At 37.9% G+C, this 18,090-nt stretch overlaps 1 protein-coding gene and 1 long non-coding RNA gene across 2 annotated transcripts; one reads left to right on the plus strand and one right to left on the minus strand.

Annotated features, from left to right (window-relative positions):
• The first annotated feature begins 449 nt into the window (after positions 1 to 449).
• Positions 450 to 15,333, plus strand: LOC109852789. Its single transcript, XR_002250033.1, has 3 exons — positions 450 to 521; positions 958 to 1,047; positions 15,246 to 15,333. It is a non-coding gene; the product is annotated as an uncharacterized LOC109852789 (long non-coding RNA).
• On the minus strand, positions 531 to 17,469 carry LOC109852788 (hemocytin). The gene is made up of 27 exons (XM_020424275.1): positions 17,199 to 17,469; positions 16,823 to 16,975; positions 16,370 to 16,497; positions 16,114 to 16,273; positions 15,915 to 16,042; positions 15,733 to 15,828; positions 15,170 to 15,531; positions 14,324 to 14,912; positions 13,945 to 14,232; positions 13,405 to 13,835; positions 12,972 to 13,233; positions 12,668 to 12,898; positions 12,280 to 12,505; positions 12,002 to 12,207; positions 11,559 to 11,924; positions 6,483 to 11,316; positions 5,155 to 6,353; positions 4,482 to 4,838; positions 4,257 to 4,370; positions 3,956 to 4,171; positions 3,578 to 3,858; positions 3,198 to 3,476; positions 2,865 to 3,122; positions 2,620 to 2,769; positions 2,275 to 2,395; positions 2,031 to 2,183; positions 531 to 1,102 (listed from the first exon to the last, which is right to left on the minus strand). Exons 1-27 carry the CDS (start codon positions 17,306 to 17,308, stop codon positions 909 to 911), a joined length of 11,892 nt encoding a protein of 3,963 aa, XP_020279864.1. The 5' UTR covers positions 17,309 to 17,469; the 3' UTR covers positions 531 to 908.
• Between the last annotated feature and the right edge of the window lie 621 nt (positions 17,470 to 18,090).

Raw genomic sequence — 18,090 nt, forward strand, 5'->3', positions numbered from 1 at the left:
TTCTGTTATCCATGTATAGTTAGATTACAGATGGCAAACCGCAGGAAGGGGGGAGCGGGGGCTCCTCTCGGCCATTGCACGCGGTTCCCACGGGAAGTGGTGAGGAGATGTGGTGGTCCCACCTCCTCACCAAGTAAATTGGCAGTTTGTGACTATCAGTCACTGGTGCACGGGAGAGAAGGTCGGGAGGTAATAGCCTCTCAGGCTTTCCAGGCCTTCCCTCTACGCGTGCTAGAGGACCACCTTGGGGTTTTAGTGGGTTCGAGTCCCACACTACCCTGGCTCTCCCCCCGGGAGTCAGGGTGTGCGCGGGCATTTCCCCAAGTAAAAAAAAAAAAAAAAAAAAAGATGAGAGCCACTGAGAACACGCACACAAGCGAAAACCGCCGTCCGTGTGCGTGACGTCACGCTCGGCACGTCGGCTCGTGGAAGAGTGCAGACATATTATGTTCCGTCTCCTTTCCACTTCAAGCCGGCTCGACAAGATGAAAGACGATGTTCACGTACGCAATATAATAGAGGTATATTTTTTCATTTATAATTACATGAGTAACAAATAAACAATCAAGATAGATTTTTTAACAAATAAGTGCATATAGATAAAGGCTAATAGAAATTCTAACATGTTAATTTACTTTTTTATAAATTAACTTTTAGTCTTTTTTGGTTAATACATATACACACACATTGATTATAATGTAAGGTTTACAATCTTAAAATAGTGAGAGAGAAATGTCGCAAGTTACATGTTTGACTGCACAATGCGACCTTCATTATTTGAATTGTTCTATCCGTTTTATTCGGAGTGTAAAAATATTCGTTCTCTAGCTGTTCGAAATCCAGATACTTCGAAGTATCCGGATTACGAATAGTCGATNACGTCACTATTCGGATATCCGAATTATTATTTATTCGAAGAACCGCAGCCCTTTCTTATTTTCATTCTTCATTTTCAAGGAAGTACAACTCTGGCAGGAACAAGAACTGGGTGTTGCTAGTTGCTTTTTTAATCTTCTGCCGTCTTCACACATCAGGTCGACATTAATGGTAACATATTCTTTTACTTGACAACATTGACAATCGTTCACTTGATTCCAACTTCCTATAAGAACAAAAAAGAGAACAAACTTCAAACTACCAATCATTATTGTAGCTCCAAGATTGTGTAGTCAACAAACATCATTAAAGTAAAAGAATTCCTCTCATGGAAGAGAATTATGTATACTGCGTTCAATTTGAGAAGAGAAACCAGATGGACAAAAACTTGTCCGTTTCGCGCGCCTCCCCTACTAAAAAGTCTCCTTACTCCACAGCCATTGGCTGTCAGCAAGTGTTCAACCAATTCCGCACGCAACGCTATCCCTACTTTGCTCGCTTTTTTCTCCTATGCGCAGTAAAATTCTCTTCTCAAATTGAACGCAGTATAGTATGTTCCACTTGGCGCTCGCGACAATCACGAACGCAGGCTGCATCCACATTATCCAATTGCATTGGTCATGTCTGGCAAATCGACCAATGCGGCAGAACATCGTAAACTCGACTTACGCGATTGTTGCGAGCGTCAAGTGGAACTTATTATAGTATTGTGACAAGCACGCTAGAGGACGCAAGTTTTTCGTACAAATAGTTTAAAATCAACTAATAAAATTCAAATATTAACTTGAAAAACTAAAGTAGAAGTCTTTCTAATCCGGTGCAACAACATTCTGCTATTCAAATCCGGTAACGAAGATTTTACTTTAGCAAAGTTTGACTATAATTAGGGCCTGAACACAATAGAGAAAATATTAGGAATAGAAATTAAAAACAGGTTAAATGTGATGCACAATGCAAAAAAAAAAATATAACATAAATGTATATAAATATAGGCTGTATATCATGCAGTCATGACATACTTCCTGTATTTATATGTTATATTTTATTTTTTATCATTGTATAGTACATTTAACTTCTATTTTTAATTCTTATTTCTAATATTTTCCCTATTGTGCTCAGGCCCTTACACAGTATAATTTTATTTATTTTGTTACCACTGTCAAAAAATGTCGAAGATTGGCATGTTCCACTGCAATATCTCGTATCTTCAATAGCATTTACATTCTTACATTTCCCGTGTAAAGGATGATTTACAATCAGCATGCCTATAGTGCTCTTTGCATCCATAACACTTGGCTTGCATTTGCCTAGAAAAATAATCAGATATATTAATAATCAGCTAAAGTATATAAATATGCGAATAAGATGAAATTACTTGCATTTATTTATTTTACTTACTTTTTTCTTCTATATTAAGAATGGTTAAATTACATCGATTACAACATTGATCGAAATAAATTGATTCATTTGGACAACCTGTTATATCTGGACAAGTAACAGTGCTTACAGCAAGAGATAGCTACAATAATTAAAATCATATAATATAAACATTTATAAATTAAATAGATATTATATTTATATATAAATTTTTTATAAATTTATAAATTTATAAATTAAATTAAATTTATATAAAANATTTATAAATTAAATAATATTTACTACTTCAAGCATAATTAATTACGTATAACTGTAAATTGTTGGAAATATGTTATTTGAAAAATATGTGAGACAAAAAAAACTTGCCTGGTTATTGTGTTCCATACATGTGTAAGTAACACAATCATTATTAGAAGATGTTATACCAGGTGAGTACAATGTATCGTTGTAGACACAATACTCTTGCTTGCAAATTCCGCAACATTCATTATCTTTTGGTTCTTTGTACGTCCATCCCTTAAAAATTGATCATTGTTATATGTGTGTAATATTGAGCGTATTATACATGTGTGTATGTGTGTGTGTATAGAATAAATTTATAATATTCTTACTTGACCACATTGTTCTGTACAAACTTCAATTTCTTTGTGCTTTGTTATATTTGGACCAACACACGTTTCAATAACGCAGTTATCCGTCAGAGATTTCCATTTTTCTCCAGGCTTGTATAATTTTCCGTTGCTACGACAAGCTGTTTTGACAATTTCCGGACAACACTTTCCTGGAATTTTGCGTATTTCTATCTCAAACTCGGATTCTAATTGCGGATCGATTTCTGGACAAGTTTCAGTATTCGCTTCTATGTATACCTAAAAATAAATTAATTTCATCAGACTATCAATCTATAATGTAAGATTATGTTGATATTAAAAATCATTTCTTACACTTTCATTTGCTGATTTGCAAAAGAACGTCGTGCAATGATCGTTCGAGTACCATTGCTCTCCTATCCTCTTAAGCATGCCTTCTACAATGCATGCAATTTGGACGCACGTTCCACAACAATTAATGCTGATGTCAATAGGCGCTTCGTATTCGTAACCATAATCGCATGTGGTATTACATTCTTGAACTTTAATTAGTTTTTGCACACCATTTGAATCTTTGTCACATTGCATCGTAACGCAAGCATTTTCATCGTTAGGCTTCCAGATTTCGCCAACCTGTCAAAACATTGGTGTTGGCAACATATTAGAAAATGTTTATTTTCAAATAAATATTTGAAATTGTGTCACATAAAATGTTAATATACACTTTCTCTTACATGATATATTTTGTCCTTCGATTTGCAGGCAGTACGTACAAAGATTGTACAACATTTATCATCCAGTACTACTTCCTCCAATATATAGTCATTCAGATCAGAATGATCATTGATATTTGGACACTCCGTAATCAAACAGTTGGGTTTAGGATCTTTATACGAATTCTCGCATACGCATGTTTTGCATTTGCCGTCCTTCCACTCTTCTCCAAGTTGTTTTACTATTACATGTTGCTTGCCTTGATCATTATTTGTATAAAGACAAACGTCTTTTGGAGGCACTAATGTTAAATATTAAATAATATTACTTTTTCAAAAAAATGTTTATATATTTGTTTTAAATATAAAACAAATAAATATAAAAAATTGAAACTATACCACACTCATAAGTAGGGCAACAACTGTCCACAAGTGTTTTTATAGATGTGTTGTAATAATCTGGACAATTTGGAGCGGAAGGACAAGTTTTTGGGTCACATATTTTACTTGGTCGCGGGCAACAACCTGATGTATTCATTACTTGTATGAGGCCAGGTTGTTCAACGTCATTTGTAAGCTCGTTGAAAGTGGGGCATTCGCTTATAGGCAGACATTCTAAAATTATATAGTCGTATATTTTCCATCAGACATATGTATGGTCAGACAAATAAATTTGTAAAAAAGCCATTATTATACATACGGCATACGAATTTGTGACATCCATCAGCATCAATAATTGCTTTCATCGTCTGACCAAAGCCACATTCTAGCTCTTGAGGTTCGACACATACTGTTGGTACTGTTGGTTTTGGACCTACATGAGAAAATTGTTAAATTATTAACGCAAATATATACAAATGATATATTGTTATTTCGACGAAATATGTATATATTAGAAGTATTTATCGAGATGCTGTTAACTCACTGCATAAATACTTGGCGCAACATCTCTCTTCGGTTCCATTAATAAGCACCGGTGTCATATTTTCTTCGCATATCGTGTCCACTACAGGACATTCTGTCTTTTGACAACTCACAACTCGACCGTTACAACTGCATTCAGTGCATTTATCCGGATGCCAGATATCTCCCTCTACATGATTATCCTTATCGCAGACAAAACAATTTTTTTTCGGTATACAGGAATTATTGTGTAATACGTGATCTTCTAGACAAAAGCATCCTTCGACAGGAACGGATGTGCAATCTCGATTGTCTGATTTGTTCATCCAAGTATCGCATGTTTCTTTGCAATCGTAACGGCATGGTTGATAGACAAAATCTAAGTGTAGACAAAAGAATAATTTAAAAATTTCTTTTTCCAAACTTGTTTATTAAAGTTAACAATATTCTATCTTAATTTTAAACAAATCTGAAAAAGTAATAAATAAATTACAACACGAAATAATTTAAACAACATAATCTTTGTATTAAATAAAGTAGCAAAAATAAAGTATTGTAATTTTTATTGTTAGGTTTTTTATAATTTCTTTGTTTTAATTTCACAAAATATAAATATATTATTATATTAATCTGAAATTATGATAATTGTAAGAAATAACTTGTGATAAGAGATTAACTTTTAAATAACAGTTTACCTGTAGGACATTCGTACGGACAGATCTCGTCGGTTCTCCAAGCTGGACACAAACCATCTTCCGAACATTTTCTTGCGTACATCTCCAAACTGTCACAATAATTTCCGCCGGTGCACAACGCGTTATGACAGCAATCCAAATATGGTTTTGGATCGACAATGTTGTGACAACGCTTGAATTCCGATAAATTTAGTAACTTTATGCAAATATCTTCATCTGCTGGTGGAGGCGTACATTGAGGTTGACGATTACTAGAACATGTCTGGTCATTTAATTTTAATTGTGCTGGTAGATTCTCCATTAACCAAGATTTGCCAAAGTCCTCGGCATTGTCGGTGATGTTTCCATCACGTTTCTTAAAACCACCTTCAGCATCGGCGTTGCAGCTGCCGCACAAACCTTCGGTGATACCGCTGAAAATGTGCGAAGGTAGTTTCAAGGTAAATACGAAATTGTGTGAAACAGCAACGAGTTCCAGTTGAATAAATGGTATCAGCAGAGTCATATCTCCGGTAAGTGTTCGATCTAGCACGATCCATGTGCGGTTGCTTGGGAAGTTTTTTACTTGGACGTCATCAATTAACATCTGTAGTTCTTTTCTCCATTTTTCCATATATTTTATTTGCACTACATGATCATCATAAAGCAATGTAATAGCTTCTGTGCATGTGCCAGTAGCACAATTCCCGTTAGTAATTAAAATTTGATATGCTCGTGCTTTATCCAGATTCTTCACGTTTTCCAAGACAGTTCCTGACAATAAGTAAGTGCAGTTGTCTGCGAATTTGAAATTCCTGCGTTCAAAGTCGATAAATTGGGCATTGCCGAGGCCATCGCATATACAGTCCCGACACTGCGTCGGAGGCACGCACTCGTTATTTCGACGTACCAATCCGTCTGGACAAAAGCAACCGGGGAAGCAAATGCCTCGCATAGGTGGACACGGTTCTATCTCGTGCAAATTGTTGCAAGTAATCTCGCACTTGCTACGAAAGCAATCCCGATGGATGAATGGCGGTGGACAGCTTACAGGACAGTCGTAAACAGTTCTCCAATTTCTTAATAGATCCATATTAGAATCGCTGGCGGCTTTGCACTCACCGACAAAATTTGTCAGTAGGTGACAACGACAATCCTCATAGGAGCTATTAGAAGCGTGCAGGCAAGAACAAGTACTTTCCACGCAGCGAGACACGAATCTACAGACAATAACGCAAGTGAAATAACATGATCTTTTATTCAGAACATTATTTATAAATATATACGTTTTTTCACATTTAAGTTATTAAAATATTTTCTTATTTATATATAGAATATACAATATCAACCTGTCAAAATCGATGACCGCGGAGCACGCATTCAGCAGTGTTGATCTTTTCACAGAATTACAAATCGTCCAAGCTTGTTCTTGAAGATCCCGTGGACACACATGCTGATCGCATGAATTTTCCATAGCCCAACTGTTTCCAAACTCAACGGTGCTCCTTGTTTGTGTCCCGTCGGGTGTCTGACGATCGTTTATTGCATTACCATCGAAGTATCCGCACAGGCCGTCCACACGACCAGCTAATTTTGTAGTGACGCCAATCTTCACGTTGGCATTCGAATCCCAGATTACCCAAAACCCATAGTGATGCGAGATGAGAATAATCCTGTCGCCTGTGCGCGAAAGCTCAAAACCGGGGAGACGATTTCCGAAGTGCGCAATCTGCTCAGCCGTAAAAGCATATTCATCTATGTCTACGTGTAAGCCCGGATAAAGCACGATTGCGCGCTGGTTCAATATGACCGTTAGAATCCGAGTGCAATGTTGTTCTTGACGTTGTTTGACACATAGTTTCTCCAGCGTAATATACCACTCGTTAGTGTACATATCTCGAGCTAGAATGTGATTGCAGATATCGTACTTATACTCCATATTGTCGAATGTATTGAATGTTCTTCCCGTCACATTGCAAATTACCTCTGGTGGAGTCACCGGTCGGCACGCATATTTGGGACATTCGTACGTCTTGTACATCCCTATCTTTTCAAACACCACCTCGTACTGTGGCGGACACGACGGCTCCGAACATTCCTTCGGTTTTATGTCACCGCCAGGCAGAATAGGCGGAGGTTTAGTAGACACGCAAATAAATTCAGGGCACTCGATATTTTCCGCTAGCTGATACTCTTGGTCTTTTATTGGTCGACTTTGGAACGGATCCTTCCCATGACCTTTTCGAAAGTCTTTACGACCTTTAGATTTTACGTTTGTGTTAACATTGTAACGTGATTTGTTAGGAGACGATCGCGTCAAAACCACTTTGTAACCGGGAGGACAAGACGGTTCCTCGCATATCAACGGCGTAACTGAGACGGTACTGAAAGACGTGACCTCCGTACTGATCACGCTGGTCATTTCCGTAAATTCGATCGTAACAGGTGTCGTTTCCATTACCTTTGGACAATCTTTTTCGTCATCCGGACAATCTTGAACGCCGTCGCACCATGCAGTTTCATTGACACATATATTGCTCGTGGGACAGTGTTTGGTGCCTACAGGACAAGGTTTACACAAGCAAGTGCACAGTTCGCTAAGGACGGATCGCAGTCCTAGTTCGCAAGTTTTGCATTTCTTCGGAAAACACACAGCCGTTCCACCTAAAGCGCAGACGCATTCTTGACAATCCTCCGTCTCGTAGACGCTGCCTATTGCGTAAGGAACGTGCCCGACTACGCAAGGACATTCTTGTTTTGATACGCACGACTCTCCGTCCCACCAATCGGGATTTTGACATCTGCAACTTGTGTTACTCGACTTTGTCTCATCAATGACTCCGTCGCACACATTGCACTCTTGTTCAAATGATATTGTTGTCGATCTTGTTGTTGTAGGTATCTCCGATACTGTAGTAGGATACGCTACATAGCAACCGAGTATTTCGACTTTCAATACAACATGATTATGCCACTTAATGGGTTGTATTTTTAGAAACCTCGCATGTAACGGTTTTTCGAAAAAGTTAGTATGTTGACTTTCTGCATCGTAATTACCAAGAAACACTTTCTCGTTACCGTTTTCGTCGATAACCGGGTTCCAGTTGCGTCCGTCATTGCCGTAGAATATTTTGTAAGCGGTTGTCCAAGCATCGTTGCCTCCCTTAGTCGTGACTCCGGTTAAATTTCTAGCCTCTAGAAAGTCAAACTGAACGTATTCATGCGGATTGTCTAGCTTGGCACGCCACACACCTTCCGACGATAACGAAAGATCCTGAATGAGTTGCGGCGAGCTCGAGAGTAAGACTTGTTCAAAAGTCATCAGTCCGTTGTCCAATCCCATTGAATCCTCGCACACCGGTTTCACAATTTCCGAGATCGTAGTCGATTTTATTGTTGGCTGCACGCTTGTTAACGTTGTGTGATCCTGACAACCAATTACTTCTATTTTGATTGCTATACCGTTGTGCCACGTTAAAGGCTTGATACGAATAATCTTTGCTTCGATCGGTTGATCAAATCTTTGCTCTGAGGATTGAATTTTGTCGACAGGTCCTCTGAACACGCGCGGTTGTTTCTCATAATTCAGTACATGTGAGAAGGTCTGACCATTTTCCGAGAAAAGCACCTTGTAACTGGTCACGTACTTGTCTGATGTAATGCCACCTTGCAAAATCACTCCATAAATCGGTTCAGGTTTATTGAACTCAATGTCGAGCCACTGATTTGTGTCCATCATCTCGGGTTCCCAGTATTTCCTAGATGTTTCAGTTGATATCTCAGTTCCTTTCATATGCAGTAATAGATTTTCAGGTTGTAATGGAGAATCCTTACTGCTACTGGCACGGATGGTCACTTCTTTTTGTAGGGTCCGTATCAGTGGCACGTAATTTGCGTCGTTGCACTCGCCAGGTGGATTGACTGTGCTATACACGATAATCGGTGTTTCCCAAGTACTCTTTACAGTTGTACTGAATTCCATAGGGACGGTTGTTTCTCTTTCGGTTGTTCTTTCAAAGCTTGATACGTTAGTATTGCAGACAGTTGTATCGCAAGTGTAATAATTATTGATACATTGACAAGTCTCGCAGTCCGACTCCTTCCTGATAGCACCCGGCGCGACTGGGACTCCATCGTGAGACTTACATAGACAGTGATTTGCATCTACACAAGTAGTACTGTCTATCCATAATTTATCCGGAGGACAAGTTGGCTGGTAAATTGAGACGCATCCGACAACGCAGTCGGTATCTTCGACGCAATCGCCTCTTATCGTCAAGACGTGACGATAATACTGACACGTCCTGGCGCACTGAATCGCACATTCGCTCCACATCTCGCCGTCTTTGCACACGTTCGTCGTCGTTGTCGTCATTGTTTTGTTCGCTGACATCGATACTGTCTTATTTTCATAACTGTGGGTGTAACTAGCGTTGTTCCATTCAAATGTACTACTTACGGTAGATTTTGTGGTCAACTCGCTCGAGCATTCCGGTCTTGTACGTATAACTTCCGCTGGCCAGTCGCACACTTGAGTTTTCGAGTTGTACAAAGTGCCGGGACCGCATGATTTTTCCATCAATTTGTATTTTCCCATTAGTAGAGGAACACATTGATAAAACAGTTGACAATTAGTCGGATGCGGAAGATTGAGATGTGTTGCGTTACACTCTTGTTGTTCTGTAATCTCCGTTGTTGCGATTTCGACACCGTGTGTAACTGGTTCGAAGCAGCGACATAACACGCTTATCTCAAAGTCCATACAAAGATGATCTGGATAATGTGATTGACAGTACAAGCCGCGTTCCAGGCTACACTCCACGTCAAGACCAGTCTCTTTCGGACTCAAGTGTCTCCTGACGGATCTGCATTTTATGTCAATCATGTTTTCTTTATCGCAAGCTCCGAATCCGTCCGCGTTGGCAAGATTCGTTAAACTAGGCAACGGCTCTACATCCAACAACTTCTTTCCTTCATTCACTGCTGAATCTTTGTTAATCCACATAGACCAACCGTCTATACATTTCTCAGACTCTGCTAAGGGTACGGTAGGGATATTAGTAGTTGTACAAGCTTCTCCTTTGCAGGTCACTTTTCCGCGACTACAAAAACAGCTATGGCAATCGTCACCACTGACTCGATCGCCCTCGTAATATATCACTCCGTCAATCTCAGTACAAAATGGCTTAGAGCATGTAGACTTCGGTACACACTCCGTGTAATTGGCGTCTCGGTAAATATAATCTTCGGAGCAGGGTTTAAATTGACATCCCTCAACACACGTGTCTTCTGCGCACAGATGCGAGCTGCGTTTCACGGTCATCGAGTTGTCGCACGTCTCGCGCGGGCAAGTTGAGATGCAAGGTGAATACATACTACATTTTTCGTCGCATTGCATAGGACAAAGTTCTTGCATTCGCCATTTGATTGGAACGCCTCGCGCGTTACATTCATGCGCGTATGCGGCTAACGCCGTGCACAAACATTCACAATCGCCACCGGTGTCGCAACTGCAAGTGTCAAAAATGCAATTAGTTAGATACGGCTCAACCTCCACTTCCGAATGACACGGTGAAAACAATGACGATTTGAGCACGTTGCACTGTCGTAACGACCATAGTTTACGTTCAGGATGCTGCTCACAAATATCTACATCCTGTAGATTTCTTGGCTTAAAGCAAGATACGTCCTTCTTCCATGAATCCGCGAACAAATTGACTGAAGCTTCGGATATTCCACCAGACGGTGTCTTGAAATCATCCTCGCTGTTGTCGTTATAATCACCACATAAACCCATCGTGCGACCTTTCCATTCTGGATTTAATCTAACATAGACTCTGGTACCTTTGTCCCATTGCAATACTAATCCCAAATCTGGTACGTCAACAAATACAAAAAGACCAGCAGTTCTTATTGTCATTCTCTTGAAAGATCCCTTCGGTAACTCCTTCGCTCTTGTTAAAACCAACTCTTCTTGCTGTTCACCGCTACCAACGATCAGTTTGATCGATTTTGAGCATGCAACTCCGTTTGTCCCACAGAGCATATTCTGAATCGAGATGTCAAAATACTCTTCTTTCCTCAGCGCGCTTTTTACCAGAACATAATCGCATATACCTTGGAAGTTGTACATTTTGCCGTCAAATGTCTTGTAATGCGAGTCGCCCCATACAGAACAGATACCTGCGGAAAGACTTCAGCGTAATAATGTATATGTTAGAAAAACAAAGACATAAATAATTTATTGGACTTCATATGGCTCTGAGATCTAACAGTTTCTGAAATTATTTTTGAGATAAATGTGTGTATAAAATGTGTCTATAAAAAAATAAGTGGTGGTAATTAATCTGATATTTGATGCTTTCGCGGTGTGTTGTACTTTGGTGGTAGTTACTTTGTAATTATTTGTGAATGAGAAAAGTCACCTGAGCAAATTCTGTCTGTACATTTCCACTTGGTGTTCTCGCAAGTGCAAGTATTACACTCGGCTTGTATAACCGAACCTTCCTTGTAACTTTTCCCACCGTGATGGCAGGGACAATCTTCTTCTTTGATGCACACACCATTCGGCGCGTCTAAAACATATCCGGACTTGCATACGCAACCGGAGGTACAAATCGATGGCGTTTGTTTGCTCGGCACGTGCATATTACTGCAAGTTCTTTGCACTACCGGCTCACAATCCGTCACTTCCATATGATTGCTGGAATGGCAGACGGATAGAAGATCTTTGACCGATGGATATTCTTTTATTTCGTCTGACGTTGCTAATCGGCATTCCCATATGCCACCTATGATAAAAAACAAAACTTATAAACTTTATAAAAAACAAATTATAATAATTGAAAATAATATGTTAAATATCAACCTATACAAGAACAAAGTTCTTGTCCCTTGGTGCCCGGTCGGACTTCTCGATGATTAGGCTTGTATTCTCGGCCTGCATATAGGCAGGGACATAGAGCGATCGGAATGCATTCGCCATTCGCATCTAACGTCTGGCCGTTCGGACAGTTGCAACCTTCTACGCATTCTTGTTTGCATTCCTGATAAAAGGATATGTCCGTGCACGATCTGCATCGACAAATAATGTAATATAGCGTGATTATTCACCGACAAGTAAATACACGTGAATGGACTTTCTACCTTGTGCAGCTATTTCCACAAATTTGATAAGTCTGGCCAGCACTGCAATGAATTTTACACTCATCAATCTCGGAACGCCAGAAAAACTTTACACCCAGCGCTGCGCAATCTTTAGCGTACGCTGCTAACATCGGACAGAGACAGGATTTTATATCGGTTTCGCACGCGCACATATCGTACATGCAATCTCGATAAAATTCCGTTGGATCAACATACCAGTGGCAGCCTAAAACAACATTTTTTCAAGTGATGATATTTATCATCTAAATCTGTATTTACGGAAAGAAAAATGATGTAATTTAATTTTTTTTTATCTGAATAGCATAAATAAAAATATTAATATATTGATATTAATCCATAAAAAGACTATTTCCATATTCTGAACTACCTGAAAAAATGTCGCCATGTATCTTAGAACAGTATTCTTCAGCTGTCTTCCGTTTTTGAGGATTTAATTCGCAAGGGTGCTTTGGTTCGTTTTTGGATTCATCAACGCAGTATTCATTTGTTTTCCATTTATTTGCGAAAGCAATTGCCGCGGGCTCGATATCGCCGTCTGGCGTTAGAAAATCGTCTTTTTGATTTTCGGTGAATGTCCCGCAAAGTCCTTTCGTTCGATCTGTAATATCCGTTCAATCAGAAACGCTATTTAAAAAAAAACTATAGTATAAAATTATTAAAAAAGTATATACCGTGAAATTCAGCAGGAGCATTAATATATACACGCGAAACACCATCCCACCATACTTCCAAACCATTTGGTAAGTGAATTGCTACAAATATACTGCTCGCAATTCGTATTCGAGTACTTTCAAAGAATACCGGATATTTCATTACTTCGTTATTATTTATCGTAATTTGACGATTTTGTTTTAATTTGATAGAAGTATCTCGGAAATTTATCGTAACAGTTTTGGTGCACGAGGGGGAATCTACAGAAGCAAAACCCATGATCTGAAATAAAAGTATATGATAATTAATATTTTAGACATAATTAATTTAAAAAAGTGAATAAAAATAGAAAATTGTTTTTCATTATAGTACAGAATAAAAAGTAAACATATTAATTAAATTATTATAAATAAATTGAAACAGAGAGAAAAAGAGAAAAAAAATTTTACTAACTTCTGATATCGCTCCTGAACACGGAACGTTTTCGCTTTCGATCGTATAATTATCTCCTTTTATCAAGTAGTAGTTGCACTTTCCCATAAAATCATAATGCTTGCCGTCGAATGTCGTATAATGCGGGTCGCCCACAACGGCGCATCTAGCACCACATCGTATTTGTGTGCACACCCACTTGCCGGAAGTGCATGTGCAAGTGTTGCAACCCTTAGGCACGCTTGTACCAGGTTGGAACAATTTGCCTCTCAATTTGCACGGACATTCGTCCGGAGAGATACATCTGCCTTGATGTTCCAAGGTACCCATTGGACAGAAGCAACCTTCTTCACATTCAGAATTTTCACTTTTTGCTTCGATACCGGAAAAACAGGACGCTTCCACTTTTGGACCACACGACATATATACTCGTCCACCGTTGCAGGAAATTGCTGCAACAAAATTATAACTTTTCTACATCGATCTGTTTCGATTTAACTCCATTCTTTATAAGTATCAGAACGTTGATTATATAAAAACATTATTTTTAAATCAATTTACGGCAAGTATCGTTGTTCCTCCACTCAATCAATCGTGTGATTCCTTTCTGAGTGCACTGACGAATATACACATCTATGGTATTACAAGCACATTTCCTCTTATCATCGTACTCGCACGCGCAATAATCCCATAAGCATGCCTTTGTTAGTTCCGAAAGATTTATAGTGTTGGCACAAATCTTGAATTTATAGTTGGAGAGCAACTTGACGCAGAATTCGATAGCGTTTCGATCGAACTCAGTTTCCGACTGACAAGGATTTTGTGTACTCGGATAATCATCACATGTTTCTACAAAGTAAAGCATGCAAAATTTATATAATTTATACATCATTTACATGTACATACATATGTAGTTTATGTGAGAAGCAAGTGTTGTTACCCTCAAGATTATCCACGCGCCAAGAACTTGCAAATGCTAGTGTACTTTTCGCTTGGTTTCCACTCTTCGTTAAAAATTCATCGTCTTGATCATCGTTCATCGTACCGCACAGACCGGCTGTTTTATTCCATAAATTTTCGGATGCCTCAATCTGTAGTAACAAGGCCCCGTCCCATTTGAGCTTCACACCCAGCGAGTCAATAGAGACCAGAATAAAATGTGCAGACTTGTCTATATGCAATCCGGGCAAGTACGCTGGTATCGGTAGTAATCGTTTACCGCTGAAAAATATCGGCATTTCCGTCTCGTCATTAGTGAGCGTGTATTCTTTATCGTGTACAAATAGTTTTACAATTTTCGAACAACGACCATTCGAGCCGGTTCTGCAGCCCGGACTATTTAGCGCGATGATCGTGCAGACATCGTCTTCGGTTTCCCGAAGAAGTGTATAAGAACAGTTGCTCTTGAGACTGTAAATTTTATCATCGAAAGTTTTATAATGCACGCCGCTCCAGGTGAAACAAGTCTTCGGCTTTGGTCGATTCATCTCAAGAACCATTACGCGATTGTTGTTTGTGTTAAACTGAATCTATAATTTAAATATTATAATTCAATACATGACATGCGCACAACATTTATTATTAATATTACTATTAATATTTAATATTTATTATTTGTTGCAAGTATTTGTTCATACTTGTGGCCGGCAACAAGGCCGGCTCTGTAATTTCCAAACATGCAGACGTTCAAGCGCTACTCTGCGACAAGACCCTACTCTGTTTATCTGTCGCGCAAGTCGCTTATCTTTTATGCTTAATTATTATTATTATTATTATTATTATTTACCGGATATGATGATGTATTGCTTGTATGAACACTGTGCTGCCAATTTTCTTGAGAATATTTTGTTTTCGTGTTGTAGACATCTTGAATCGACCAAGAGTGATTCGATACATAAGCGGAGGAAGTGCCAATGTGTTGCGTTGTGCCAAGCGAAATAATCTTAATGTTATTGTCAACTTTACACTGAGGTATTGGTTGCGGTTCGAAGATTCCTTTATCGTAGGTACAAGTGTAAGTTGCAGCAGGCGGAAATTCGAATTCCACTCCCGGCGGACAATTCAGTGTGCAAGAGTACGAGTCACCGACACCAGTGCAATAATATCCACCATTAAAGCGTAATTTCTCAGTGTTGCAAGCGTTGGCAGCTATCATACACGTATATTAAATATATTTGTATATTGATATTGATATAAAGAAATGTACGTAATTTATATATATATATATATATATATATAAAAAACATTTAAATTTCAAATGACGCGTATATCTCTTATATTGTGTATAAAATTATAAAATAAAATTACGAGTTGCATGATAACACAATACAAGTTTCTTTCTTTGCTTACTATATTGACACTGAGATCCTCGATAATCCTGAGGACATTGGCACAGATTCATCGGTAAACAATTGCCACCATTCTGACAAGGCGGATCGCACACAGCTGTTAATACACAATCGTGTTGAATACGCTACAAATACTTTTTGTAATATACATATATGCAATTTTAAATTATCATATAGACGTACGTTCGCAATCCGGGATTGACACCCAATCGCTTCTGGTTGTTTTCCAACTTCCGTTCTTGCAAATCAGATTAGCAACAGACGATCCATCGGGAAAAGAGAAGTGATTCATGCAGGACACAGTACACGTTCTTCAAAGAAAAAAAAAGTTAAACAATAGAGAAATAAACTTTGCGTGTGGTGAATAATATTTGTTACTGACTTCGTGTTGCATTTTCTATAAGAATTAATCACGGGCGGAGGAAAATTTAAACATGGTTTATCTTCGAATTGGCACTGCGGACCGGTAAAATGTTCAGGACAGTCACAATGATGAGGCGCGATGCATATTCCGTTATTTACACACTCGGGCATGCAGATGGCTATAAAATGTTCAACGCATTTAGATTAAAAACTGATTTTGTTACGTTTCTGTTACGTGCCAAAATATCTGTTGCAGACTAAATTGCTACACGTACGCTCGCAATGTGGTATCGTATTCCATTCGCTTTCTTCAATCTGCCACTCTTTATTTTTACAGGTAATTTTCAAGTGAAATGCTCCATTTGGAAATTTGTAATCCGGTGCGCAACTTGCGATACAGCCGCTATATATTAATAAAAAAACAATAAAGAATAGTTTTCTTATGCAAAAAAAACTCTTGTGCACTTGGTCTGAACTCGCATCTACAAATCAAATGAACTTCTCTGTTCTAATTCAGTTCTGTAGTTTAGTCTGAAGCGATGTGAAAAAACAAATTGTAAAATAACTTACTTTTCTATAACTTACAGTATTAAAAAAAACCAAATTAACAAAAATTAATATAAATGTCTTGATTATTTTTTTGCTGTGTAACATTTTCTAGTTACTTGAGATAAAAAATATAATATCGTTATAGAACTTACTAATAATAAATAGTGCGATGTAAATACCTGTCGAGAGAACATTTAATTTTGCCATTTACAGGCGCATTCGGTACACGAATGCAACCTCCCTCAAACACACGTCTTCCGCCTTTTCTGCTTTTAACATTGTTGAAATCTGTGATTACTGTATCTGGCGCGTCGTTTAGCACATTTTCCGTCCTACGTACAAAAGAAGAGATATCAGGCTGCTCTAATGAAGTGAACTGAAATGTCCACGTGAAACGTCGGTATAAAAATGACATTAATGACACTTCAGTTCAAATTCGGAAATCGTTTGCAGAAGAGAATTTTTTTTTTTTTTTTTTTTTTTTTACAGCAGAAGATATACTATATATTTGTATATCTATTAAACAATAAATATAAAAAATAAATATATACTAACTCGCTCGCTTCCTGTGTACCCGTGTTTTCCGAATTTCCATATCCCAGTATTACATTGTTCGCAATGACGAACAATATGAGCGAATGTCCAAGTAATTGCAACGGCATCATTAGGTGGTACTATGCAATATCGTATTCTTCTACTACAAAAATTTTCACATTTGCGTTGACGACGAAATGTGTGCGCATACACAAAGACCAAATACTACTTTTAAAAAGTACGACATACAACCCCTTTATATATCTACCTCTAAAAGGAAATGGCTAAATGATAAGTATTTTGATAAACGAGAGAGATGAAAAATGAGTCAAGGCGCGTCTACGATCGCACGGTTGACACACATATACAAAGAATACTTAATTTCAGCACGTTATACGTTATATAAATAAATAATATAGTATTATATATCGGTGATTGCGAAATATTTATTAGAATAAACGACAACAAACTTGTTTCACTGGATATTTTATAAATTATTATTTTGTATCAAATCCCCGGTAAAAAAGTTTTCGTATATACTTATACACTAATTAAAATTATTATATCTAATTATGAAAAATTTATATATATGCCAAATATGTCCATACAATTTCATACATGGAAAATTTTTTTACCGGCTCTTTACTTATTCAACTTGTTACTTTGAAAAATAATTGCGTAATTCTTCAGTTTGTAGATACATTTATTGCATCTGCAGACTTTTAAATTTATTCGAAAAAATAGAACTGTGTAAAACAAAAGATAATAACAAGTAACATACAATAATGTTTAGAAATAAAAAAAATATAAATTTTTTTTATCACATATAAAAAATAAACTACTTAAAATTAAAAAATTAACTAGGTTGCGGCAAGCACAATTCTTTCCGAAAATGTTTTGTGTGTGAATAAGA

The sequence above is a fragment of the Pseudomyrmex gracilis genome, unplaced genomic scaffold (assembly GCF_002006095.1).
Source record: "Pseudomyrmex gracilis isolate BER0280 unplaced genomic scaffold, ASM200609v1 scaffold_36, whole genome shotgun sequence".
NCBI classification, from domain to species: Eukaryota; Metazoa; Arthropoda; class Insecta; order Hymenoptera; family Formicidae; genus Pseudomyrmex; species Pseudomyrmex gracilis.